Below are 27803 nucleotides of genomic sequence, written 5' to 3'. Positions count from 1 at the left end.
AGGCTTGTAAATTGATAAGTAATTTGTCCCTTCAGCCTTTCGATTGCAACTACAGGCAGTTTTCGCATACGGTTGGCAGGTATTCCTTGGGGTTAGAACGTTTGGCCAATAACCAAAAGGTCGTGGGTTCGAATCCCAGAGCCAACAATGTGAAAAATATGCCCCTGTGCCCTTGAGCAAGGCACTTAACCGATTTCGCTCCAGATGACGTTAATAATGGCTGCCCCCGGCTCTGACCCCAACTTTCCACAGGTGTCTCAGGGAGAGTGGGGATATGCAAAAAGCATATTTCTAATTCACATTAGTACACGTGTAAAATAGGACAAATAAGCACCCACCAAATAATTATTATTCTATTCAATGGAGCGGCAACAGGATTGTTGAATTGATTAGTGATTTGTCACCCTTTAGTCTAAAATAGCCTTAACCTTCGATCACCTTTACAAAAGGAACTTTGTATTAAAAGGAAGCCTCACTCTCATAAAGAGGCTTCCCAAAAGGCCTTAAGGCAAGAGCTTCTTTCCAACAATACACAAACAAAGAGGGGCGGGTGGGGGTGAGTAAAATAACACCTGCAACTTGATTACTGCACGTGCAATGATGGCAAAAAAAGACAGAGGACAAAGTGAAACAACTAACAAAGGCTTTTCCCCTCTAAGCAATGCCATTGCTTTGCAGGGACCAGGTGAGAGTACAATCGAACTATGCCTATTAAAGCAATAGTAGAAACGGGCTCATGACCAGTCCCTGCTATTTTGTGTGTATTTTTGAGCAGATCTTAAAAAATGTTTTACATAAATGTTTCCACCCACCGAAAAGAGCTTCTGGACATCAGAACCTCGATTTGGATGAATATTTCTACTTCAACGGGTCGAGATGGATGGATTACAGGCAACATCTGCACTGTGTGTGTCTCTTTGTAACAACAACTGGTGCACACAATCTCCAATATTAAGGAAGTCTTGAGGTTCTGCTCGCCGGAGTTAGAATAGCTCATGATAAGCTGTAGATCATAATATTTACCAAGAGTTTCCATCTATATTGAAAACTCTATATAGGGCCAAACGCAAACAAGAAAATGCTCATCCAGATACGATGCTCCTAGTGGCCTGTGACTTAAACGCAGCAAAATTGAACTTAGTCTTACCTCATTTCTACCAGCATGACACATGTGCAACTATAGATCACCTTTACTCCATACACAGAGATGACGACAAAGCTCTCCCTTGCACTCCATTTAGCAAATATGACCAAAACTCTATCCTCCTGATTCCTGCTTACAAGCAAAAACTCAAACAAGAAGTACCAGTGACACACAATATGGAACTGGTCCGATGAAACAAATGCTAAGCTACAGGACTTTCGCTAGCACAGACTGCAATATGGTGACTCGTTTAAGGGAACTATGTATGTCACAGGAGAGGCATTTGAACATAAACTTTTTTATTCAGAAATGCCTTCTGGGGCCTCCCGGGTGGCGGAGCTAGTTGTGCCACCAGAGACTCTGGGTTCGCAGCCAGCCGCGACCGGGAGGTCAGTGGGGTGACACACAATTGGCAAAGCATTGTCCGGGTTAGGGAGGGTTTGGCCGGTAGGGATGTCCTTGTCTCATCACGCACTTGCGACTCCTATGGCGGGCCGGGCGCAGTGCACGCTAACCAGGTCGCTAAGTGCACGGTGTTTCCTCCGACACATTGGTGCGGCTGGCTTCCGGGTTGAATGCGCGCTGTGTTAAGAAGCAGTGCGGCTTGGTTGGGTTGTGTTTCAGAGGACGCTTGGCTTTCGACCTTCGTCTCTCCCGAGCCCGTACGGGAGTTGTAGCGATGAGACAAGATAGTAACTACTAACAATTGGATACCACGAAATTGGGGAGAAAAGGGGGTAAAAAAAAGAAAGAAATGCCTTCTGGAACATGTGAACTTTTATGTGCCTTAATAACAAACGTGTATGCCACCTGAAAATAAGTAAGAATTGTTCAATTACGAGCCTAGTTGTTTTAGCCACGGAAAAAATAAGGAACCTTACCACTAGCCATGATTGGCTGAGATAATGGATGGGCTGGCCATGCCGAGAGATGAGTTCAGATTGGTCTGCCAGGTAGCACGCTTCTGTCGATAACATGAGCTGGTCAGTATGTGTAGGTAATCCTTTCTAACATGTCTTTTTTGAAAGATATCATGTACAACAGCAAAAGCGTTGCTCTCCACTTTCTGGAAGACTAAGATTTGAAGGCAGTGGAATGCCCTGTGAATTGGAATATGATAGCTACGGAGATGGAGAAAATTTTGTCATTTGATTGTAAATATGCAGAAGTCGAAAAGACAACACACAGAAGGCTTTTGTATAGAACACCTGTCTCCGGATTACATCTTCAAACTAAGGGCAACCATGGCATCCTTGACAGAGAGAAAGAAGCATCCATCCATGTGTACGGGTAAGAGAGTCTAGCTAGCTACATTTTGAGATATTATAAGTCTCTAATTTAGTCAGAAAGTCATTTTAATTTCTCGTTAAAGCGTACTGTCAGCTAGCTAAAGTTAGCTGGCTGGCTAGCTAACGTTAGCTGGCTGGCTAGCTAACGTTACGTGTATGATCTGTGTAGTAATATTCTTTGTATCTCAGAGCCATTGGCATCGCTCGTAGCTAGCTAGCTAACATTGCACCTGGTTAGTTGGTTGGTTAGCTACCTGCAGGCAATGTAGTAACGTTATGGGTTGGGATTGTGGTTCATTGTTTAGATAGCTAGCTACATATCTAAACAAGACTTCACTATGCAAGTAACAATTTCCCTAATGTTTACACCTTCGGTATCCTGTGCATGTGACAAATAAATGTTGACTTTATTTGATATAGTATGTGTTTACCAGAGATGGTAATGTAAAGAACATGAACTGCACCAAAGTCAAATTAGGATATAACGTCAGGCCAATGAGACTGTGTCCAAGTTCTAAAATTCTCCGGTAGAATGCCCTGCTTTTATTTTGTCACACTCACAAACGTAAAATATTTTCTGTAATTGGCTCGCCATTAACTTGTGGATAATGATCTTGTTGTGAGTTTATTTTCCTACAAACGAGCTAAAGAGAAAACGTTGTCAGCTATATGATCATTATTTGAACTGGCTAGCCAGCTAAATTAACATTAGCTAGCTAACATGCTAGAAACTAACCAAAACATTGTTTAGAAAGTTGCTTTTTTGTACTAAATTCATTTTTAAAAAAGGTGGGTTTATTGGTGTTAAAATACACCAGTTCTGCTATTTTGGACCACCAGGCTGCTGACGTCATGCAGCCTGTAGTTTGTGTTTATACTTCTTCATAACGACAACGAGAAGTTTGATATTGGATGACAACAGAAGGCTCAAATCAAAATCAAATCAAATTTTATTTGTCACATACACATGGTTAGCAGATGTTAATGCGAGTGTAGCGAAATGCTTATGCTTCTAGTTCCGACAATGCAGTGATAACCAACAAGTAATCTAACTAACAATTCCAAAACTACTGTCTTATACACAGTGTAAGGGGATAAAGAATATGTACATAAGGATATATGAATGAGTGATGGTACAGAGCAGCATACAGTAGATGGTATCGAGTACAGTATATACATATGAGATGAGTATGTAGACAAAGTAAAAAAAGTGGCATAGTTAAAGTGGCTAGTGATACATGTATTACATAAGGATGCAGTCGATGATGTAGAGTACAGTATATACGTATGCATATGAGATGAATAATGTAGGGTAAGTAACATTATATAAGGTAGCATTGTTTAAAGTGGCTAGTGATATATTTACATCATTTCCCATCAATTCCCATTATTAAAGTGGCTGGAGTTGGGTCAGTGTCAATGACAGTGTGTTGGCAGCAGCCACTCAATGTTAGTGGTGGCTGTCTCTCGGTCGCCTTCTGGATGATAGCGGGGTTACTTCCGGCGATGTTTTTGCGACAACTGTCGATAGACGTAGTATGAACCAACCTTTAGTCTTGAAATCTTTGGTTGTTTAGTACATGGCCTCACATGTGAATCCTTAAAGAGATGGACGGGGATAAGGCTTAACCTGTTGCTTCTACCCTCTACTTTTTTGAACATTCTGTTAAAAATCGCGCAACATTTCAGCGCCCTGCTACTCATGCCAGGAATATAGTATATGCATTTGCTTAGTCTGTGTGGATAGAAAACACTCAGACGTTTATAAAACTGGTTAAATCACTGCTGTGGCTTTACCAGAACGGCATTTACATCGAAAAGCACAGGAAAAACTGATCACTGAAAATGGGAAAATATATCCATGCGCTACTTGAACCCATTGATAAAGGTGAACCACAATTAATTGACTGAGGTTGCAGTACCTACAGCTTCCACACGGTGTCTAGAGTCTTGTCATTTCCCTTCGAGTTTTTTCTTGGTCAAACACATGCAGGGCACCGTATTTCTTCAGGTCTAGGACCGGATATTTTCGTTGAGTTTCTAGCCGGACATTTTTCCAGACGGACAGCTAATGATCTTTACATCGCCTCCTGATGAATTTTATCGCTTATTAACGTTTACTAATACCTAAAGTTGCATTACAAACGTATTTCGAAGTGTTTTGTGAAAGTTTATCGTCGACTTTTTGAATTTTAAAAAATGACGTTACGTTTTGAAAACGCTGTTTTTTTCGTTTATCACACAGTCTACATATAACGATATCTTGGCTTTATATGGACCGATTTAATCGAAATAAAGACCCAATAGTGTTTATGGGACATCTAGGAGTGCCAACAAAGAAGATGGTGAAAGGTAAGGACTGTTTTCTATTTTATTGTGCGGTTTGTGTAACGCCGAAATGCTAATTATTTTGTTTACGTCCCCTGCGTGGCTTTTGTGTTGTAGTGTATTGGTGCATGCTATCAGATAATAGCTTCTCATGCTTTCGCCGAAAAGCATTTTAAAAATCTGACTTGTTGCCTGGATTCACAACGAGTGTAGCTTTAATTCGATACCCTGCATGTGTATTTTAATGAACGTTTGAGTTTTAACTAATACTATTAGCATTTAGCGTAGTGCATTTGCATTTCCAGAGCTCTAGTTGGGACGCAAGCGTCTCAGGTAGAAGCAAGAGGTTAATTAACAGGGTGTGAACGATGCTGAATAGGGTGTAAACAAAGAGCTCTCCAGTAGGTTTACCAAAACATTCAAGTGCCATTTTCTCAAAAGTGGGATTACAAGTTTATCAACTTTCAAAGCAGAATTACTTTCCCATTGTTCCTTAACTGTAGTGTTTGATATACAATCTTCTAGCTCTGAATCTATACTTTTATCCAATGTAGAAAAACACAATTTATGTGAGTAATGAGTAATGTAATAACGTAAACATTATTAAAGGGGCAGTATTTAAAGTGGCATTGTTTCCAGTGATTGGGTCTCAATGTAGGCAGCAGCCTCTCTGAGTTAGTGATTGCTGTTTAGCAGTCTGATGGCCTTGTGATTGAAGCTGTTTTTCAATCTCTCGGTCCCAGCTTTGATGACCCTGTACTGACCTTGCCTTCTGGATGATAGCGGTGTGAACAAGAAGTAGCTTGGATGGTTGATGTCCTTGATGATCTTTTTGGCCTTCCTGTGACATCGGGTGCAGTAGGTGACATGGAGGGCAAGTACTTTGCCCCCAGTGATGCGTTGTGCAGACCGCACCACCCTCTGGACAGCATTGCGGTTGAGGGAGGTGCAGTTGCAGTACCAGGCTGTGACACAGCCGGACAGGATGCTCTCGATTGTGCATCTGTAAAAGATAGTGAGGGTTTTGGGTGACAAGCCAAATTTCTTCAGCCTCCTGAGGTCTGTGTGGGTGGACCAATTCAGTTTGTTTGTGATGTGTACGCCGAGGAACTTTCCACCTTCTCCACTGCAGTCCCTTCAATGTGGATAGGGGGATGCTCCCTCTGCTGTTTCCAGAAGTCCACAATCATCTCCTTTGTTTTGTTGACGTTGAGTGAGCGGTGCCCTCACCTCCTACCTATAGGCTGTCTCATCGTTGGTGATCAAGCCCACTCCTGTCGTCTGCAAACTTGATGATTGAGTTGGAGACGTGCATGGCCATGCAGTCGTGGGTGAACACACACCCTTGTGGGTTCCCAGTGTTGAGGGTCAGCGGGGTGGAGATGTTGTTTTCTACCTTCACCACCTGGGGGTGGCCCGTCAGAAAGTCCAGGACCCAGTTGCACAGGAAGGGGTTGAGACCCAGGCCTCCAGCTTGATGATGAGCTTGGAGGGTACTATGGTGTTGAATGCTGAGCTGTAGTCAATGAACAGCATTCTTACATACGTATTCTTTTTGTGCAGATGAGAACAAGTCTTTGATATTAATTACTAGTCTGCAGCTAGGAATTCGGTATCATTGAACGCGAAGACCAACAACCGCCGAAACATCTATTCTATAAAAGACATGAACGAATGTCACTCTGAACTATCCATTCTAAACACGACAGAGAGAAAGAGAGGGCGGACAAACTCTCCAACAGAAACAAACTTTTCAACAGAGATCCCGACGACACACTGAGCGTAAATATATATATTGATTGCAATTATTCCCGAATGAGTGAACGTTCATGTGCAAAGGATTAGCATTTCAATTGTTATAATTATCAACTTTGTAGTGTCTCATCTCAGTTGACCCCCACTTCCCTTTTTGTCCACCAAGCCGCGATACCGGTTTATCCCACTAGGGAAACTCCGTTATTTCCTTGTAACTATCTACTGTTTGTTTATGCATTTCTGTGAATTATTTAGTTACTAAATAAATGATTTAAGACAATTGATGTATGGATGAGTCAGTGAAGACAATAATTCATTAATTCGAAGACTAATTGATCAGATATTAAAATATCTGAAAGTTATATTAGGAAAATGATTAATTATTCATATTTTCCTTGGTCCCCCAACTTCCTAGTTAATTACAGTTAAATGATTAATCAGTTTAATCGCGTAATAATAATTAGAGAGAGTTATTTGATAAATAAATCTTCAGTTTTAATGATGCCAAAGACACAACAGTGTCCTTTAGTATTGGTTTCTTTGCAGTAATTTGACCATGAAGGCCTGAGTCACACAGTCTCCTCTGAACAGTTAGTTTGAGATGTGTCTGTTACTTGAACTCTGTGAAGCATTTATTTGGACTGCAATTTCGGAGGCTGTTAAGTCTAATGAACGTGTCCTCTGCAGCAGAGGTAACTCTGGGTCTTCCATTCCTGTGGCGGTCCCCGTGAGAGCCAGTTTCATCATAGCGCTTGATGGTTTTTGTGACTGCACTTGAAGAAACTTTCAAAGTTCTTGACATGTTCTGTATTGACTGACCTTCATGTCTTAAAGTAATGATGCACTGTCATTTATCTTTGCTTATTTGAGCTCTTGCCATAATATGGACTTGGTCTTTTACCAAATAGGGCTATCCTCTGTATACACACCTACCTTGTCACAACATAACTGGTTGGCTCAAACACATTAAGGAAAGAAATTCCACAAATTAACTTTTAAGAAAGCACACCTATTTGAAATGCATCTCATGAAGCTGGTTGAAAGAATGCCAAGTGTGCAAAGCTGTCATCAAGGCAAAGGGTGGCTATTCAAATAAAATATATTTTGATTTATTAAACACTTTTTTGGTTACTACATGATTTCATATTGTGTTATTTCATAGTTTGGATGTCTTCACTATTATTCAACAATGTAAAAAATAGTAAAAAATTAAGTAAAACCGTTGAATGAGTAGGTGTTCTAAAACGTTTGACCGGTAGTGTATATACAGAGCATTCGGAAAGTATTCAGACCCATTCACTTTTTCCACATCTTGTTATGTTACAGCCTTATACGAATGGATTAAATACATGTTTTTCCTCATCAATCTACACCCATAATGACAAAGCAAATACTGGTTAAGACATTTTTGCAAATGTATTCAAAATAAAAAACAGTAATACCTTACTTACATAAGTATTCAGACTTTGCTAGGAGACTCGAAATTGAGCTCAGGTGCATCCGGTTTCCATTGATCATCCTTGAGATGTTTCTACAACCTGTGGTAAATATGATTGATTGGATATGATTTGTAAAGGCCCACACCTGCTCGAAGGAATTGTTCATAGAGCTTCGAGACAGGATTATGTCAAGGCACAGATTTTGGGAAGGGTACCAAAACATTTTTGCAGCATTGAAGGTCCCCAAGAACACCGTGGCCTCCATCATTCTTGAATGGAAGAAGTTCGGGAACCACCAAAACTCTTGGTCCCTCGGCCAAACTGAGCAATTGGGGGAAAAGGGCCTTGGTCAGGTAAGTGACCAAAAACCTGATGGTCACTCTGACAGAGCTCTAGAGTTCTTCTGTGGAGATGGGAGAACTATCTTTGCAGCAATCCACCAATCAGGCCTTCATGGTAAAGTGACCAGAAAGAAATCCACGCCCTAAGGTAAAGACACATGACAGCCCACTTGAGAGTTTGTCAAAAGTCACCAAAAGGACTCTGACCATGACAAATAAGATTCTCTGGTCTGATGAAACCAAGATTGAAATCTTTGGCATGAATGCCAAACATCAAGTCTGGAAGAAACCATGCACCGCTCATCATCTGGCTAATACCATCCCTTCGGTGAAGCATGGTGGTAGCAGCGTCGTGCTGTAGGTTTGTATTCAGCGGCAGAGACTGGGAGACTAGTCAGGAGAGGCAAAGATGAATGGAGCTAAATACAGATAACCTGCTCCAGAGTGCTCAGGATCTCAGACTGGGGTGAAGATTCACCTTCCAAGAGCACAAGTCTCAATGTCCTTGAGTGGCCCAGCCAGAGCCTGGACTTGAACCTGATCAAACATCTCTGGAGAGATCTGAAAATAGCTGTGCAGCGACGCTCCCCATCTAACCTGACAGATCTTGCGAGGATCTGCGGAGAACAATGTGATAAACTAAAGTAAAGTTATCGTTCGTTACTCATTGTGTATCCATTATTACTTACGTGTTTTACTTTTCTATCTTTTATTTTCTTTCTCTCTGTATTGTTGGGAAGGGTACGTTACTAAGCATTTCACGGTTAGTCCACACCGGTTGTACACAAAGCATGTGACAAATAAAATGTGATACTAATGGAGCATAATAGGGAAGCCTGGAGCCAAGCACGTTAGTGTTATGCTAGAAGAAAACTGTGACAATGGGGGTGGTCACAGTCCAAGTGGTACAGTATGCAGGTGGAGGGGTCTACCATGCCCTGTAGACAGACATACTATACGTAGAAGGTAAACTGCCGGAAATTCACAGGAATGGGGGTATCAGAAAGTCAACAGTGCTTTGGTTGCAATATTTTTATTTAATAACATGTAGGCCCTACTCTCTAGGAAAAACATACTGTATAATAGTGCCTTCCATGAAGGCTGCATGGCTGCCTTCGATACTGTGAACCATCAGATCCTCCTCTCCACCCTCTCCGAGTTGGGCATCTCCGGCGCGGCCCACGTTTGGATTGCGTCCTACCTGACAGGTCACTCCTACCAGGTGGCGTGGCGAGAATCTGTCTCCTCACCACGCGCTCTCACCACTGGCGTCCCCCAGGGCTCTGTTCTAGGCCCTCTCCTATTCTCGCTATACACAAAGTCACTTGGCTCTGTCATAACCTCACATGGTCTCTCCTATCATTGCTATGCAGACGACACACAATTTATCTTCTCCTTTCCCCCTTCTGATGACCAGGTGGCGAATCGCATCTCTGCATGTCTGGCAGACATATCAGTGTGGATGACGGATCACCACCTCAAGCTGAACCTCGGCAAGACGGAGCTGCTCTTCCTCCCGGGGAAGGACTGCCCGTTCCATGATCTCGCCATCACGGTTGACAACTCCATTGTGTCCTCCTCCCAGAGCGCTAAGAACCTTGGCGTGATCCTGGACAACACCCTGTCGTTCTCAACTAACATCAAGGCGGTGGCCCGTTCTTGTAGGTTCATGCTCTACAACATCCGCAGAGTACGACCCTGCCTCACACAGGAAGCAGCGCAGGTCCTAATCCAGGCACTTGTCATCTCCCGTCTGGATTACTGCAACTCGCTGTTGGCTGGGCTCCCTGCCTGTGCCATTAAACCCCTACAACTCATCCAGAACGCCGCAGCCCGTCTGGTGTTCAACCTTCCCAAGTTCTCTCACGTCACCCCGCTCCTCCGCTCTCTCCACTGGCTTCCAGTTGAAGCTCGCATCCGCTACAAGACCATGGTGCTTGCCTACGGAGCTGTGAGGGGAACGGCACCTCAGTACCTCCAGGCTCTGATCAGGCCCTACACCCAAACAAGGGCACTGCGTTCATCCACCTCTGGCCTGCTCGCCTCCCTACCACTGAGGAAGTACAGTTCCCGCGCAGCCCAGTCAAAACTGTTCGCTGCTCTGGCCCCCCAATGGTGGAACAAACTCCCTCACGACGCCAGGACAGCGGAGTCAATCACCACCTTCCGGAGACACCTGAAACCCCACCTCTTTCAGGAATACCTAGGATAGGATAAAGTAATCCTTCTCACCCCCTTGAAAGATTTAGATGCACTATTGTAAAGTGGCTGTTCCACTGGATGTCTTAAGGTGAACGCACCAATTTGTAAGTCGCTCTGGATAAGAGCGTCTGCTAAATGACTTAAATGTAAATGTAAATGTAATGAAGTTCAGAATGCAAAAGACGGAGAGACACAAAATGTGACTGGCCTGGACACCCATCACTAAATCATAACACTTTTTACATTTAAGCTTTTAATTACAAAAGACAGACAAGGTCATTTTTCCCTTGAAAAAACCTCTGTGTGATCAGACATGCCCGGTACTAAATAAACAAAAGTCTCAGCAACTATCCAATGCCAAACGCTATCATTTTAAACACAAAACGTTATAATGCCCTCTAGCTACGGGTAAACAGCATGACATGGATAAACGGCAGTGGGAACTGTTTGAGGAATGACAAGTTCCGACATGACACTTTACAATGAGACCTTTGACAGCTCGGCATACAGACTGGGAGATTGATGGGTCTGCTCGGTTGAGGTGGGAAGTTCGAGGAAGCGATTTTGACAAATGAAAAGTGAACAGTGCAAACTGTTTGAGCTTATCTACCTTGCGAGTGTGTGTTGCTAAACTGAGCAAACACAATCATTATCAACTTTGACCTGCTCCATAATTGATCCTTCTTCTTTGCGGTCCTTTGTAGCTCAGTTGGTAGAGCATGGTGCTTGTAATGCCAGGGGAGTGGGTTCGAATCCCAGGACCCCCCATACGTAAAATGTATACATGATTCGGGAAGAAAATGTCTGCTAAATTTCATGTATATTGTCGCACGTCTGTGCGGTACGCCGTATTGTCTGTACCCCATTACAGCCGCTTTGTGTTTCAGCAAGACCCAACACAACCTGCAAATATATCACCGCTGGTCATTGTCTGAATATCTCTCTTTTTTTTACCCTGTTTTTGCTCCCCAATTGGTAGTTACAATCTTGTCCAATCGCTGCAACTCCCGTACAGACTCGGGAGAGGTGAAGGTTGAGAGTCGTGCGTCCTCTGAAACACAACCCAACCAAGCCGCCCAAGGGTATCCCTGCCGCACAAACCCTCCCCTGATTTTTGTATTTTTTTTAAACCAAAAACAAATGATATATATATTACTTTGAGGGGGATTTGGGGGGGACTCCCTTGTAGGACATGCCTCTAAACTACATAAATCATTGCATTCTAAACTCCATAATTCATTGCTTCAATAAAAAAAATGTTTTAAATCAGCGAGAATGCTAAAAAGCATGAAGCCTGCCACAACCACCATAGCATGGTTTTCTAATAAAGATCTCAGCAGTGAAGGATATAGTCAAGTGCTGTTATTGCCTACAGTTCCAAGCGACGGTGCAACAGACAACCAAAGCTCTTTAAATGTAGGTGATGTGAGGTCTATGGGTGTAGCTGGCAACTCTGGGTGACAGCCAAGCATTCCCTAAGGGCTAGAATTTGTCCATTGCACCTTTACCCCCCTTCCCACTATAACAAATCACAGGTGAGAGGGAAAGGCGCTTTAATTACGGTAGGTGTGTGCGTGATTTGATTTCTTTCAAACCATAATAACCCGGGACGTAATTTAGAACATTTGATGGGGCCGACAGCTGCCACTCAAAGCAAGTTGCTGGATCTGCTGGAGGGCAGGCTGTGGCACCATACTTCGGTCTGCATCTCTTTCTCCAACAGGGAGGAGGATAAACGAAACTCCATTGATTACAGAGGTGGGAGAACCAATGACCTGATATAACCTAGTCCTCATGTGGTACAGTAATTTATACCCCATGAAACTTATATTAGGCCTAAACTTCCAGTCTAGGAGCTTTTTCACTACAAAGATAGGAGAGCAGTACGCTTTACCATAGACCACCTGATTATTGTATCACTCAAGTATGGCCTGATTCCATCAGTCGAACTACAACATACAATAAATTATGGCCTGAGTAAGAATGCAAACTAAGGACCTCAAAGTCTGTAAACTGAGAGGCAAAGCCAAAGAGACCGATACACTGAAGACAGCAAAACACAGCAAAACACAAACAGTAATTAACTACCCAGAGTGTTCTGGCTGGCTGTTGGCCTGCTTGTTATGTTGTTACAACTAGACTTGCTCCCAGGCGACTGCTGCAAGATTTCTGCCAGGATACAAATCTGGAGCTAACCTACCTGGGGGGGGGGGGGCCATGATCCAGCTCTGATCTGCAGCCCGTTACACTCCTCTGCCCCGCCCACTTTCTTTGGGTTTGGATGCCAGGCCAGGTAGGGTGCTTGTTTTTCTTGGAACACTACATTATGCATGCTTAGCGAAAGTTCGGGAAAGTCAATCCAGGTGATGCTCCCATAGTCAGAGCAATGTCCTGCGATGCTATAACAAGCTATTAATCCACAGCATTGTGAACAGAAACGTGCATAAATGCAAGATTCCTCATTCTAGGTTTTTCTAAATCGCAAGAGATTCAAAAACAGACTGCAACATTTTTCAAAAGTAATAAGCCACAGTAGACTAAAAACAAACAAAATATAACTATTGTAAAATAGATCGTGTCCGTAAAATGTATATAAACTTGGCAAAAAAAAAAAAAGAAACAGGGAAGTCTCAGGAACATCACTATCACCACTAGAAAACAGACACGCTTTCATATGTTTTTTTCAGAGAACAAGACCATTCTGCAAATACGCGTAACAGAATAGCCTCACTCTCATCTTTTCTGTTTTGTGTAAATGGGACATAGAACCATAATTGCAGTCTTCCACTAGAAACCATCTGGTGTTGGCTTGTAGTTACAAAGATCATGTATGTTTATTGGACATGAAAAAGGGAAAGCCATAACTTGGATGGCCGTTAGGTCATTCTTGTCGCAACGTCAGAGTAATCCTCATCCCCAACGGATGGGAGACTGTGCTGGAAGTGGTATTGGAGGGCCAGTAGGAGGCACTCTTTCCTCTGGTCTCAAAATATATACCAATGACCCAGGGCAGAGATTGGGGTCATTGCCCTGTGTAGGGTGCCGTCTTTCTGATGGGACGTTAAACGGGTGTTCTGACTCTGTGGTCACTAAAGATCCCATGGCAATTATAGTAAGAGTAGGGGTGTTAACCCTGGTGTCCTAGCTAAATTCCCAATCTGGCCCTCATACCATCATGGCTACCTAATCATCCACAGCTTCCAATTGGGTCATTCAGTCCCCTATAATTATTCCCCAGGTCGATGCTGTAAATGAGAATGTGTTCTCAGTCAATTCACCCTAGTAAAATAAATGAATAAAAATGCAACATTCAGATTTACTCCACTCACCAAAACAGAAATGTGCATAAATGTACACTTCCACCAAGGCACCTGCAAGTTCCCGGACATTTTTCGGGGTAATGGCCCTAGCCCTCACCCTCCGATCCAACAGGTCCCAGATGGGCTCAGGGCTCTTCGCTGGCCATCTTGTCTTGCAGGAAATCACACACAGAACAAGCAGTATGGCTGGTGGCATTGTCATGCTGGAGGGTCATGTCAGGATGAGCCTGCAGGAAGGGTATCACGTGAGGGAGGAGAATGTCTTCCCTGTAACGCACAGCCTTGAGATTGCCTGCAATGACAACAAGCTCAGTCTGATGATGCAGTGACACACCAGCCCAGACCATGACGGACCCTCCACCTCCAAATCGATCCCGCTCCAGAGTACAGGCCTCGGTGTAACGCTTATTCCTTCGACAATAAACGTGAATCCGACCATCACCCATGGTGAGACAATACCGCGACACGTCAGTGAAGAGCACTTTTTGCCAATCCTGTCTGGTTCAGCGACGGGCGGGTTTGTGCCCATAACGACATTGTTGCCAGTGATGTTTGGTGAGGACCATCCTTACAACAGGTGAACAAGCCCTCTGTCCAGCCGCTCTCAGACTATTGCGGACAGTGTGAGGACTAATGGAGGGATTGTGTGTTCTAGTAAAAATCCCCCGTCTTAGGTCAGTTAGGATCACCACTTTATTTCAAGAATGTGAAATGTCAGAATAATAGTAGAGAGATTTACTTCAGGTTTAATTTATTTCACCACATTCCCAGTGGGTCAGAAGTTTACATACACTCAATTAGTATTTGGTAGCATTGCCCTTAAATTGTTTAACTTTGGTCAAACGTTTCAGGTAGCCTTCCACAAGCTTCCCACAATAAGTTGGGTGAATTTTGGCCCATTCCTCCTGACAGCTGGTGTAACAGTCAGGTTTGTAGGCCTCCTTGCTCACACACACCTTCTCTGTTCTTCCCACAGATTTTCTATAGGATTGAGGTCGGGGCTTTGTGATTGCCACTCCAATACCTTGACTTTGTTGTCCTTAAGCCATTTTGCCACAACTTTGGAAGTATGCTTGGGGTCATTGTCCATTTGGAAGACCTATTTGCAACCAAGCTTTAACTTCCTGACTGATGTCTTGAGATGTTGCTTCAATATATCCACATCATTTCCCTCCCTCATGATGCCATCTACTTTGTGAAGGGCACCAGTCCATCCTGCAGCAAAGCACCCCCACAACATGATGCTGCCACCCCGAGCTTCACGTTTGGGATGGTGTTCTTCGGCTTGCAAGCCTCCCCCTTTCTCCTCCAAACATAACGATGTTTATTATGGCCAAACAGTTCTATTTTTGTTTCATCAGACCAGAGGACATTTCTCCAAAAAGTATGATCTTTGTCCCCATGTGCAGTTGCAAACCGTAGTCTGGCTTTTTTATTGCGGTTTTGGAGCAGTGGCTTCTTCCTTGCTGAGCAGCCTTTCAGGTAATGTCGATATAGGACTTGTTTTACTGTGGCTATAGATACTTTTGTACCGGTTTCCTCCAGCATCTTCACAAGTTCCTTTGTTGTTGTCTTGGGATTGATTTGCACTTTTCGCACCAAAGCACATTCATCTCTAGGAGACAGAACACATCCCCTCCCTGAGCGGTAAGGCGGCTGCGTGGTCCCATGGTTACTTGCGTACTATTGTTTGCACAAATGAACATGGTACCTTCAGGCATTTAAAGATTGCTCCCAAGGATGAACCAGACTTGGAGGTCCACAATTTTTTCCTGAGGTATTGGCTGATTTCTTTTCATTTTCCCATGATGTCAAGGAAACTGAGTTTGACGGTAGGCCTTGAAATACATCCACAAGTACACCTCCAATTGACTCAAATGATGTCAATTAGCCTATCAGAAGCTTCTAAAGCAAATGACATTTTCTGGAATTTTCCAGGCTGTTTAAAGGCCCAGTCAACTTAGTGTATGTAAACTTCTGACACAATGGAATTGTGATAGTGAATTATAAGTGAAATAATCTGTCTGTAAACAATTGTTGGAAAAATGACTTACAAAGTACATTTACATTTACATTTAAGTCATTTAGCAGACGCTCTTATCCAGAGCGACTTACAAATTGGTGCTTTCACCTTATGACATCCAGTGGAACAGCCACTTTACAATAGTGCATCTAGGTCTTTTAAGGGGGGAGGGGGAGAAGGATTACTTTATCCTATCCTAGGTATTCCTTAAAGAGGTGGGGTTTCAGGTGTCTCCGGAAGGTGGTGATTGACTCCGCTGTCCTGGCGTCGTGAGGGAGTTTGTTCCACCATTGGGGGGCCAGAGCAGCGAACAGTTTTGACTGGGCTGAGCGGGAACTGTACTTCCTCAGTGGTAGGGAGGCGAGCAGGCCAGAGGTGGATGAACGCAGTGCCCTTGTTTGGGTGTAGGGCCTAAATGTAGATGTCCTAACCGTCTTGCCAAAACTATAATTTTTAACAAGACATTTGTGGAGTGGCTGAAAAGTTTTAATGACTCCAACCTAAGTGTATGTAAACTTCCGACTTCAACTGTACATACCTCAAAAATATATGGGGGATTAGACAATTACATTGATGGAAGCTACAATCTATCTGCAATATTAATGCTGATCCAGCCACTAAAAAAGTCCAGTAGCCTATGTGAATAATATGAATATCAAGCAATAGGCAGGAAATTTCCCACAAAGCTTTGAGACAAGACATTCTGAATGCATTCATGCTCAAGAAAAGCTGTGTAAGTTAAGCCTGACTGTTAACACAAGTGCCTTGTTTTAATAGCCACGACTTACCTGTTAATATATTGTTTTCATAAAGAGGAATTTTAAGAGGCAGTGCATTTAAAAGCAGACATCTGTTGTTTATGTTATTCAAGCCTGTCGTGTGATCAAGCTATTTGGCTGTAGATGGAGGATGACTGGGCGTGTGGCGCTAGATTCCACTCTCTGACACCCTAGGCAAATTCACATACAGTACTTCTTATTTTACCACATATAATGACTGAGCAAATCAAAAAGTCTGGTGATGCAGGGTGAGCATGTGACTTAGGCTTATTAAGATATTGATCAAGTACAGGTGGGATAGTTAAGGTGGTGCAGCTGGCAGAGAGGAAACCAGAATTTGAGTATAAAAGGCCAAAGGGTGTGGTGGATGCTTGGACAGAGAAGATTATGTAGCAAACTGTAATCATATCATTGTAGGACATTTTAAATGAGATCTCATGCCAAAACAAGTCAGAGTTTTGGAGCTGTTCCATTGAACATAGAAATAAAGGCATTGCAAATACTGTGAACATTTCCTTGTTTTTTTCTATGAAATCATTGTGATGTGTGGATTTCACCCCCCTGTATCTGAAACAACCAACATGTGACAATGCCAGAGAGAAAGATGGGACTCACCCTCCTTCACTCTCAGCCCCCTCCTCTGAGCTTTGACCTTCAGCTCTGGCTACTCTCCTCCTGCGTGTGGGTATAGTGCGGTTTGGTGGGCCTGCCCTGATGCGAGCCACGCCCCCCTCGCCCCCGCGTCCTCTCAGCTCATCCCTCACGTGGTCCTGCAGCTTTGGGATGGCACTCTTTAGCGCCCGCACCTCATCTTTCAGCTCTGACACACACTGGATCAGGGCTCCGAGACGATCTAGAACCTCAGCCTGACCCAGCATCCCCCCCACCACCATACTGGCTCCAGCCGCCCGCTGGTCATTACTGCTGAGGTACTGCTCACTGTGTCCACTCTGTGGCATGGCCCTCCGGCTGTTGTACAATGCCACGGCACCCAGGCTGAGGCCAGCCGCTCCAGCCAACACACCCAGGACCAGAACCTTGTTGTCTGAAGACTGGGCCATCGTGCCAACCTGAAGAGAAAGAGGAATGAAAATGACGCATATTAATAATGAATTTGCTCTGTTGTGCAGTGACAACTTCTGATTTTAGGAATTGTTTACTTGAGTATCCCGCAGCAGAGAAAGTAGCGTTGCAAAAAGTTCATCAGAGTTGACTGAGCAAGGAGCTGAGTTGGTCAGCCCTTAGCTCTTGTTACTTGTAGAGTTTGACCTCTGATCTTAACCCAATCCGCACTTCCATTCTAATCATTAACACGTCCAATGTCCATTTCCTACCAGTCTACATGCCAACTGATTTGATAGTTCCTGTCACACGAGCAGCTAAATTCTCTGTGCCTATTAAATAATACAATTTAGGCCACTTGGCTAAGCTCTTAACGGTTTCCACAAACACTGGGAAAAGACGTGCTGATAAAGCCTACAGCTAAGAGGACCACAAGCCAATTAAGGACACTTAATCAACAGACAAATCAGGGCATTGTTTAGGACAGCATAGTAAAGTGATCGATTGGGTTAGCTGTCAAATGTGGAGAACCTCAGCTGAAAAGTCAAGCAAACTAGTTTGGGGTATAGAAATGTAGCAAAGCAAAAAGCCACTTAACTTCTGAAACCCACCAGCCAGTGACAGTTTGAGAAAGTGACCTAGTGACTAGTAGCAAGCTGTCAAGCTAAAGCTGGCAACGTCATGGGGATGGATTAGTCACTCTTCTGTTGGGTCCTCCCATTCACCTCAGTGTTAGACTAGCTAGTTACATTAGCACGAAGGGCTAACGTTAACAGGATTAGCTAGCTAACACTTGAACCAGTACCTGGGCTTGAAGAGACGAGATCTCATCTGACACCCAGGGATCCTTCAATTCAAAGTCCCATCAACCAGCTCTGCAAGCGTTATGTCAAAATACGTTCGGTACTCACCAGAATATTGAGTTTTGCACAGCAACTATCGTCCTTACCGCCGTTCCGTACTTCGGAAGGAAAAGAAAGGTCTAAATAAAAATTAAATCAATATCCTTTCGGGATAGTGTACCTAGAGCCTTAGATTTGGCGCATGCGCAGTTGGCCAAAAACAATCATTTTAATTTAGACCTTTTTTGGAAGTAACGGCAGTATTGACAATAGGAAAGTCTATATTTTGTTGAGTACCGATCGTATTTTCACGTCAGAACGTTTGCAGAGCTGAATTTAAGGATCCTGGATCTCGTCTCCTCAAGCCTACTGGTTCAGCTAACACTCAAGCTAGTCAGTTAGCGGAACAGAATCATGTCAAAGAAAGGGCACGTAATGGCATGGACAGAGCCACCGAGCTTGCGAACTAATGCCTGGCAATGGTGTTCACGATGTGTTGTTTACTATAACCACACAGAGAAAATAGATCGCTAGCTTAAGTAGCTTTAGCTAAACATAAAGCAGTGCATTTGAGTGTGGCACCCTTATATTATCGCATAGTTGTAGACTTGACTACAGTTAAATGTAAAACACTTTAATTAAGGTTAAATAAAATAATATTAATTCAACTCCAAAAAAATGTAGAAATTGTAGCTGTCATTGACCTTACTGCGGAGAAGCGAGCAGTCTCTGTACACCTGTAGTTTGAGTATTATTTATGTGCAACAACCAAATATTCCGTCTTATCGGGAGAGGTTGATACACCATCGAAATGTTCCGACCTCAACCGCAATGACTGTCATGTTACCGATCAAGGTAGGGTGATATGGTGATACTTTCTAACGCATCAAACCTGTCAAGTCCTTTGATGATTATGGCATTTGCAATGTAACAACCTGAAAACCGTACTACATGTGTTCCTCTACAACTCAGATAGAAGCAAGTAGCCACACCATTTTTATTATTGTTCACTCCCCATCACGGCCGATCGTGATACAGCACGGGGATAGAGGAATCGAACCAGTGTCTGTAGTGACGCCTTAGACCACTGTGCCAATTCTGTAAAAAACAAACATTGATTGGGTAATCATTGGGAGTAAGCTATCGCTGATATTAAATGTGTTTATATTTAGCTGTCTACTACATACATTTTCTGGATATTATTAACCCCAGATATCTCAAATAATTATTGTATCATGTCATTCAACCCACTGGACAGTGGGCACATATGCCAGTTCAACGTCTCGTTTTGATTGAGTTACTAACTAACGCGAATGAAACTTAAAATCAACCAAATATTTCTCCATATCATTTGATTTTGGTTAAAAGTTTGTTGAAAAAAATACTAAATTCCCCTACATTGATGACTTTTTGAAAATCCAATCCGTTTTCCACAGATCATCACTTCATTATTTTTGTCGAAATGATGTGGAAACCTTGATTCAAACAGTTTTTGCTCAGTGGGAAGGGTACATGTGGTGTTTAAACTAACAATAAATACTATTGTAGTCTTTGATCCTACAATGATGGACTACTGCCTTTCCAAAACAGTTCAGAGGTTGAGGTTTAAAGATCTGCTGGAAAACAGAGACTGTCATAATAGATTTGAGCAAAAGACTAATCCAGCGGCTCAACTGAATGGCCAAAGTACACGCCAACAACAACAACCCCCATGTACCTCTGTGTTAACTAGGTGAATACCAGACTGCACCCTGAGAACAGTCAATGAGATCAGTCTCTGAATCCATTGACAAATCAGTGTCATATTGTCTTAATGAAAATAGCATTTTTACAGAATAAAGTTCATTCAGAATATAGGTTCAAGGAAGCCTACAGCTGAAATTCCATAATCACAAAAATCAGTCCCCATTAGGCCATGCATTTTTTATGTTATTGATCAACTTGGAAAACACCCCTTATTCATTTAAATGGATAAGAAGATGAATACATTGCAAAAAACAATGGCAACTCACCTCCAAAATGTATTTTTGTGTCTCTGTGGGAGCTGTTCTCACACTGTGCCCAGGCAGAGTGTGTACGAGTGAGGATCACAAATGCACTTAATCTGATCAACTTTGAACCTGCAGTCAGTTCAAGCGGTGCTGTACTCGTCAGCTTTTCCTTTCAGGGTTATAAAAGGGTGTTTAATTTCTATCTTTATTTAACTAGGCAAGTCAGTTACGAACAAATTCTGATTTTAAATTACGGCCTAGGAACAGTGGGTTCTGCCTCTGCTTTGTTCAGAACGACATGTTTTTTACCTTGTCAACTCTGGGATTTAATCTGGCAACCTTTCGGTTACAAGTCCAAGGCTCTAACCATTAGGCTACCTATGCGACGCTATGGTATCAAAATTGAAATGTTGATATTTCAAACAGACAGTTCTAGGAACATTCTGCACTGTGAAACATCAGAAACAAGAGTGGTAGGATCAGATTGTAAAAAGTGTACTATTTAAAAATGAAATATATATATATATATTTATTTATTTTTGGTGCAAAATAGCCCACACAATTGTTCTTTGTCTGTCACAACATCACTTCAGTTTGCTTATCTCCTGGATAATCTGCCCACCATATTTACATCTCACCTGCACCACAGTAATGCTGCTACAGGGCTCAAAGTACTCATTGGAAGATTTCAATCAAGCCCCTTTAAAATTGTATTTACATAATACATACTGCCTGTCTCAATTTGATGACGTAGCCTTTTTTTTTTTTGAATAACATGGATTTCATAACCATAACCTTGAAAGATAATGTGCTTTTTTAAATTAACCAACCCCAAATTATTTTGGAGGTTGTGTAATTCTACAGATGTGGTGCAAAAACTTTATGTTATACCCTTCCCCAGTTATATGTCTATTTAAAAAAAACAGTTAAGTCTCTTAACGTAGGACATGTATTTACATGCTAGGTTCTAATTCAATCCAAGGCAATAAAAAAATATATATTTTAATTAATATAGTACAAAATCGTTATATATTCTATTGAGAGGTGAGTGTCCCAAACCCTAACTCTTCATGTTAATAAAAAATAAATAAAGCAATTCATGATTTTTGAAGAAAATATCAAATGTAATATTATTTCAATAGATCATCTTGAGCTGTTCTGTTATTACATTCAAAGATACTGATCTATTTAGTAGTTTTGTTTATCTTTCAAACAGCTTTCTCCAAAAAAATGCTGTCCCACCTTTTGATGTCATTACCGAAACACACACATTAAAAAAGACTATAGAATGAATGTGCCACACCCTTACTAATGTCACCAGGTAATGGGATGGCACCACTTTCCAGCATGGCCACATGGTGAGTAGCCTGTCTGCATACATTTTGGAGAAAATTTGTGAACAATTTGGTCAATCTTCATATATTTTTAAGAACTGTCACTACTGAACATTTAATTTATCAAGAAATATGTAAAGTACGTTGTCAGGACTAAAATATATGTTTTCTGGGATGTACAGTGCCTTGCAAAAGTATTCATCCCCTCTGGATTTTTTCCTATTTTGTTGCATTACAACCTGTAATTTAAATAGATTTTTATTTGGATTTCATGTAATGGACATACATGAAATTGGTGAAGCAAAAAAATAAATAAAAAACGGAAAAGTGGTGTGTGCATATGTATTCACCCCCTTTGCTTTGAAGCCCCTAAATAAGATCTGGTGCAACCAATTACTTTCAGAAGTCACATAATTAGTTAAATAATGTCCCCCTGTGTGCAATCTAAGTGTCACACGATCTCAGTATATATACACCTGTTCTGAAAGGCCCCAGGGTCTGCAACACCACTAAGCAAGTGGCACCACTAAGCAAGTGGCACCACTAAGCAAGTGGCACCACTAAGCAAGTGGCACCACTAAGCAAGTGGCACCACCAAGCAAGTGGCACCACTAAGCAAGTGGCACCACTAAGCAAGTGGCACCACCAAGCAAGACCAAGGAACTCTCCAAACAGGTCAGGGACAAAGTTGTGTAGAAGTACAGATCAGGGTTGAGTTATGAAAAAATATCAGAAACTTTGAACATTCTACGGAGCACCATTAAATCCATTATTTAAAAAATGGAAAGAATATGCACCACAACAAACCTGCCAAGAGAGGGCCGTCCACCAAAACTCACAGACCAGGCAAAGAGGACATTAATCAGAGAGGCAACAAAGAGACTAAAGATAACCCTGAAGGAGCTGCAAAGCTCCACAGCGGAGATTGGAATATCTGTCCATAGGACCACTTTAAGCCATACACTCCAAAGAGCTGGGCTTTATGGAAGAGTGGCCAGAAAAAACGCCATTGCTTAAAGAAAAAAAAATAAGCAAACCCATTTGGTGTTCGCCAAAAGGCATGCGGAGACTCCCCAAACAAATGGAAGAAGCTACTCTTGTCAGATGAGACTACAATTGAGCTTTTTGGCCATCAAGAAAAACGCTATGTCTGGCGCAAACCCAACACCTCTCATCACCCCGAGAACAACATGGTGGCAGCACCATACTGCGGGGATGTTTTTCATCGGCAGGGACTGGGAAACTGGTCAGAATTGAAGGAATGATGGATGGTGCTAAATACAGGGAAACTCTTGAAGGAAACCTGTTTCAGTATTCCGGAGATTTGAGACTGGGACAGAGGTTCACCTTCCAGCAGGACAATAACCCTAAGCATACTGCTAAAGGAACACTTGAGTGGTTTAAGGGGAAACATTTAAATGTCTTGGAATGGCCTAGTCAAAGCCCAGACCTCAATCCAATTGAGAATCTGTGGTATGTCTTAAGGATTGCTGTACAACAGTGGAACCCATCCAACTTGAAGGATCTGGAGGAGCCTTGAAGAAAGGGCAGAAATCCCAGTGGCTAGATGTGCCAAGTTTATAGAGACATACCCCAAGAGAATGCAGCTGTAATTGCTCCAAAAGGTGGCTCTACAAACTATTGACTTTGTATAGTGAATAGTTATGCATGCTGAAAGTGGAAGGAATAGTGTGTAAATCAAATGATGCAAACCCCCCCCCCCCCAAAAAAAAAAAAAAAAATCTATTTTAATTCCAGGTTTTAAGGCAACAAAATAGGAAAAATGCCAAGGGAATTAATACTTTCACAAGCCACTGTACATTTGTCCAAATTAAAGAGATCCAGTCATGTGTTAGGTATGGGGATTCTTTTAAAGTAAAAAGAGTCAAAATTGTCCAAACCAAAACGGTCACAACAGAAACAATTGACAGCATAGAGATATATAGTGGCCTCATCTTTGTATCTGTGCCATTATGGCATCTGTAACAGCACCATTGAGGCTATCTCCATTTAAAAGTTGCATGCGCCTTGCTCTACCAACTGAGCTTATCACGTGGGTAGCGGACAAGTGCACACTTCAGGAAAAAGTGTAGATATTGAGATGCATAGCCAGCAGGGGTGCTCAAACCCTTCAAGAACCCAATCTATTTGGCCATAACATAGACGTGCATAATGTCCTGGACTGTAATGTACTGTGTACTACTGAACTATACTCCTACAATACTATATGTTTATTGATCAGGTACACATATTAGCATATGTTATTGCAGGTACAGCAAAAATGCTTTCGTTTGTAGTTCCAAAAGTGCCTTAATATGTAGCAATACAAACAAAACACACATATTCCAAAAAGAAAGAAATCCCCACCCAGTTGACTACTTTTAAATGGTGGAAGCCCTCAATGGCAATGTCTATACTGAAAATGAATTATCCATCTAGAGTCCTCCATTTATCTCTATGATTGATAACGAAACACCTGTTATTTTGTCAAAATAAAATAGGTAATGTGATAATTTAAACATCAAACATAATTAGATGCATAAGTAAATCAGTCAACAAGTTCCAGAATCATACAATCAACATTGAACATTTTACAGAGAACAATAGAGATGAACAATGTAGTAAAAACGTGGATTTTTAACACTTTTTTAAATATATCATTTGGAATGCAAATACAATTTCTACAAGTATTCTGTAATAGAAGGTTAATCAAAATGATCACTACTGTGTATGGTTCCTTGCATTGGTTCATTGCATTGAAATACTGAAATACCTCATTTACATACAGTACCAGTCAAAGGTTTGTACACACCTACTCATTCAAGGGTTTTTCTTTATTTGAACTATTGAGGCTTTGATCAAAAGTGTGCACTAGTGGCACCTGCTGGTAAATTTTTTAGAGCATTATTATTAGCAGTATTATTGTTGATGTCCCACACTCCATAGCGCATGCGCAGCATAGCTTTTTTGTCTTACACCAAACCAATACCTAACCAATCAGGTGGTTGTTTGACGAAACAAAGCTTCAGACATCATTTATCACGTGCTTCTGATAAAATGATACAGGCATCAGCACACTGCTTCAGAGTACACTGCTTAGCGATTTCGACGCACGCCTCGGAGCTCGGGTATCAAATGTAACATCACTAGTAGATCTCCGAGAGTTGTGATGAGGAATATATCTGGGGAAGGGTATAAAGCTGTCCGTCCGAACAAATTGAGCAACCGGGCAAGAAAATGACCACTCTGACAGAACTACAGACTTCCTTGGCTGAGATGGGAGAACCTGCCAAAAGGACAATGATCTCTACAGCACTTCAACAATCTTGGCTTTATTGGAGAGTGGCCAGATGGAAGTCGACCCCTGAGAAAAAGGCACAACAGCGCGCCAGGAGTTTGCAAAAAGGCATGTGAAAGACTCTGAGATTTGTAAGTCAACAGATTCTGTGGTCTGATGAGACAATCATTTAATTATTTGGCCTGAATGCAAAGCGCTATGTCTGGAGAAAACCAGGCACAGCTCATCACCCGTTTAACACCATCCCTACCGTAAAGCGTGGTGGTGGCAGTATCATGTTAGGGGGATGCTTTTAAAAGGCATGAATTGGGAGACTGGTAAGTATAGAGGAAACAATAAATGGACCCAAATACAGGCAAATCCTTGAGGAGAACCTACTTTAGAGTGCAAACAACCTTAGACTGGGGCGAAGATTTGCATTCCAACAATGTCCCCAAGCACACAGCCAACAATGCTGGAATGGCTTCCGAACAAGAATGTGAAAGTCCTTGAGTGGCCCAGCCAAAGCCCAAACTTGAATCCCATTGAAAATCTGTGGAAAGACTTGAAGATTGCTGTTCAACGCTGCTCCCCAAATCCAGATGTTGCAAAGCAGATACAGACATACCCAAGATGACTCAAAGCTGTAATTGCTGCCAAACGTGCTTCTACAAAGTATTGACTCATGGTGTGTTTTTTTCTAAAAACATTATGGGGTATTGTGTGTAGTGAGGAAAAAAATGGATTTAATCCATTTTGAATTCAGGCTGTAACACAACAAAATGTAGAATAAGTCAAGGGGTATGATCATTTTCTGAAGGCACTGAACGTCTGTCTACCTGATATATGTTGGACGTGTGCTGAAAGTTTTGGGAAAATAGAAAACAAATTAGATTTATTTTACGCGCAATGCAGTCGGGCCAAATACACATGTGATTCACATTTATACATATTCTTCACCTTTTTAAACAGTTAATTTATATTTTTTTAAAGGTAAGGTTAAGCTAGACATCAATGGAATGAGCGTGAGCATGCTTTCTCCCAAACACAGAGAGGGGGAAATATAGATCATAAAATGTCTGTAGTATTACAACACCTGCCTGGCACATCCTTATGGTTAAATGAATACCTCCAGTACATGGCAGGCAAGTGATGCTGAAGTGATTGGTCAACTGAGGTAACCCACCTAATGTAAGTTGGTGAAACCCCAATATGTGATTCTGAGGCGGGATTTTCAACCTGAAAGTTTGTGGTCTCTCACCAGGTGACTGATAGCAATGGCTGAATTCATCCTCTTACATGTATATCGTTTGACAACAGTTATGAGCCTATTTCTGTGCATGAGGCGAATCAGACTGCTTTCTCTCCCCCTCAGTGGCATGAGGCCTTGGCCAGCTGCCTGCCGTGGATGGATAATAGATGTCTGTTGACGATGGCCCCTTATCTGCAGACTTTGACCCGATGGAGACGAGGCCACGGCTGGATGCCACTCTTCTTATCGGTCCATCTGCGTCTGTGGGGCAAGTCCAAGGCCAGGCTTTTTTTGTTTTGTTACGCCATGCCTCTGAGTTTCAGGTGGGGGTTTTGTTCCCCCAGGCTGGAAGAAATCAGGCTGTGGGCCTGGAACAAAACTCTAGTGCAGTGGTTCCCTAACTTTTTATAGTCCCGTACCCCTTCAAACATTCAACCTCCAGCTGTCACGATCGTCGTATGAAGCGGACCAAAGCGCAGCGTGGTATGAATGCATTCCTTTTTGAATGACAAAAAACACGAAGTAAACTGTACGGCGGCTCTGGCGGCTCATGACAGACTGGCGGCTCATGACAGACGGGAGACTCTAGCAGCTCTGGACAGACGGGAGACTCTAGCAGCTCTGGACAGACGGGAGACTCTAGCAGCTCTGGACAGACAGGAGACTCTAGCAGCTCTGGACAGACGGGAGACTCTAGCAGCTCTGGACAGACGGGAGACTCTAGCAGCTCTGGACAGACGGGAGACTCTAGCAGCTCTGGACAGACGGGAGAATCTAGCAGCTCTGGACAGACGGGAGAATCTAGCAGCTCTGGACAGACGGGAGAATCTAGCAGCTCTGGACAGACGGGAGACGGGAGACTCTAGCTCTGGACAGACAGCTCTGGGACAGACGGGAGACTCTAGCAGCTCTGGACAGACGGGAGAATCTAGCAGCTCTGGACAGACGGGAGACTCTAGCAGCTCTGGACAGACAGAATCTAGCAGCTCTGGAGAGACTCTAGCAGCTCTGGACAGACGGGAGAATCTAGCAGCTCTGGACAGACGGGAGACTCTAGCAGCTCTGGACAGACGGGAGACTCTAGCAGCTCTGGACAGACGGGAGAATCTAGCAGCTCTGGACAGACGGGAGACTCTAGCAGCTCTGGACAGACGGGAGAATCTAGCAGCTCTGGACAGACGGGAGACTCTGATGGCGCTGGGCAGACGGCCAGCTCAGACGGCGCTGGGCAGAATGGAGACTCCGGCAGCGCTGGAGAGGAGGAAAGCTCTGGCAGCGCTGGACGGAGGAGCTCTGGCGCCTCTGGACTGAGGGGTTCTGGTGCCTCTGGACTGAGGGACGGAAGCTCTGGCAACGCCAGACAGCCGAGACTCCGGCAGCGCTGGAGAGGAGGAAGGCTCTGGCAGCACTGGACAGGCGGGAGCA

At 42.9% G+C, this 27803-nt stretch overlaps 1 protein-coding gene across 6 annotated transcripts in view; it reads right to left on the bottom strand.

Annotated features, from left to right (window-relative positions):
- The window catches only part of LOC115135282 (regulator of microtubule dynamics protein 2), a 73212-nt gene extending 52570 nt beyond the window's left edge, over positions 1-20642 (bottom strand). Inside the window, exons 1-2 of one of the 6 annotated variants that reach the window (XM_029669793.2) lie at positions 20537-20642; positions 17236-17690 (exon numbers count right to left, since the gene is read on the bottom strand). In XM_029669793.2, coding sequence (XP_029525653.1) covers positions 17236-17681 — 446 coding nt within the window. In that variant the 5' untranslated portion in view covers positions 17682-17690; positions 20537-20642. Of the gene's footprint in view, positions 1-17235; positions 17691-17780; positions 18062-18487; positions 18556-18593; positions 18931-19228; positions 19335-20536 lie in introns of those variants that run through there. The other 5 variants (XM_029669794.2, XM_029669797.2, XM_029669796.2 and 2 more) reach the window with 5 other exon arrangements.
- Between the last annotated feature and the right edge of the window lie 7161 nt (positions 20643-27803).

This window comes from Oncorhynchus nerka, linkage group LG10, assembly GCF_034236695.1.
Source record: "Oncorhynchus nerka isolate Pitt River linkage group LG10, Oner_Uvic_2.0, whole genome shotgun sequence".
Classification (NCBI taxonomy): Eukaryota; Metazoa; Chordata; class Actinopteri; order Salmoniformes; family Salmonidae; genus Oncorhynchus; species Oncorhynchus nerka.
Note: the sequence above shows the minus strand (reverse complement) of the source record. Positions and strands in the feature narration are given on the sequence as shown.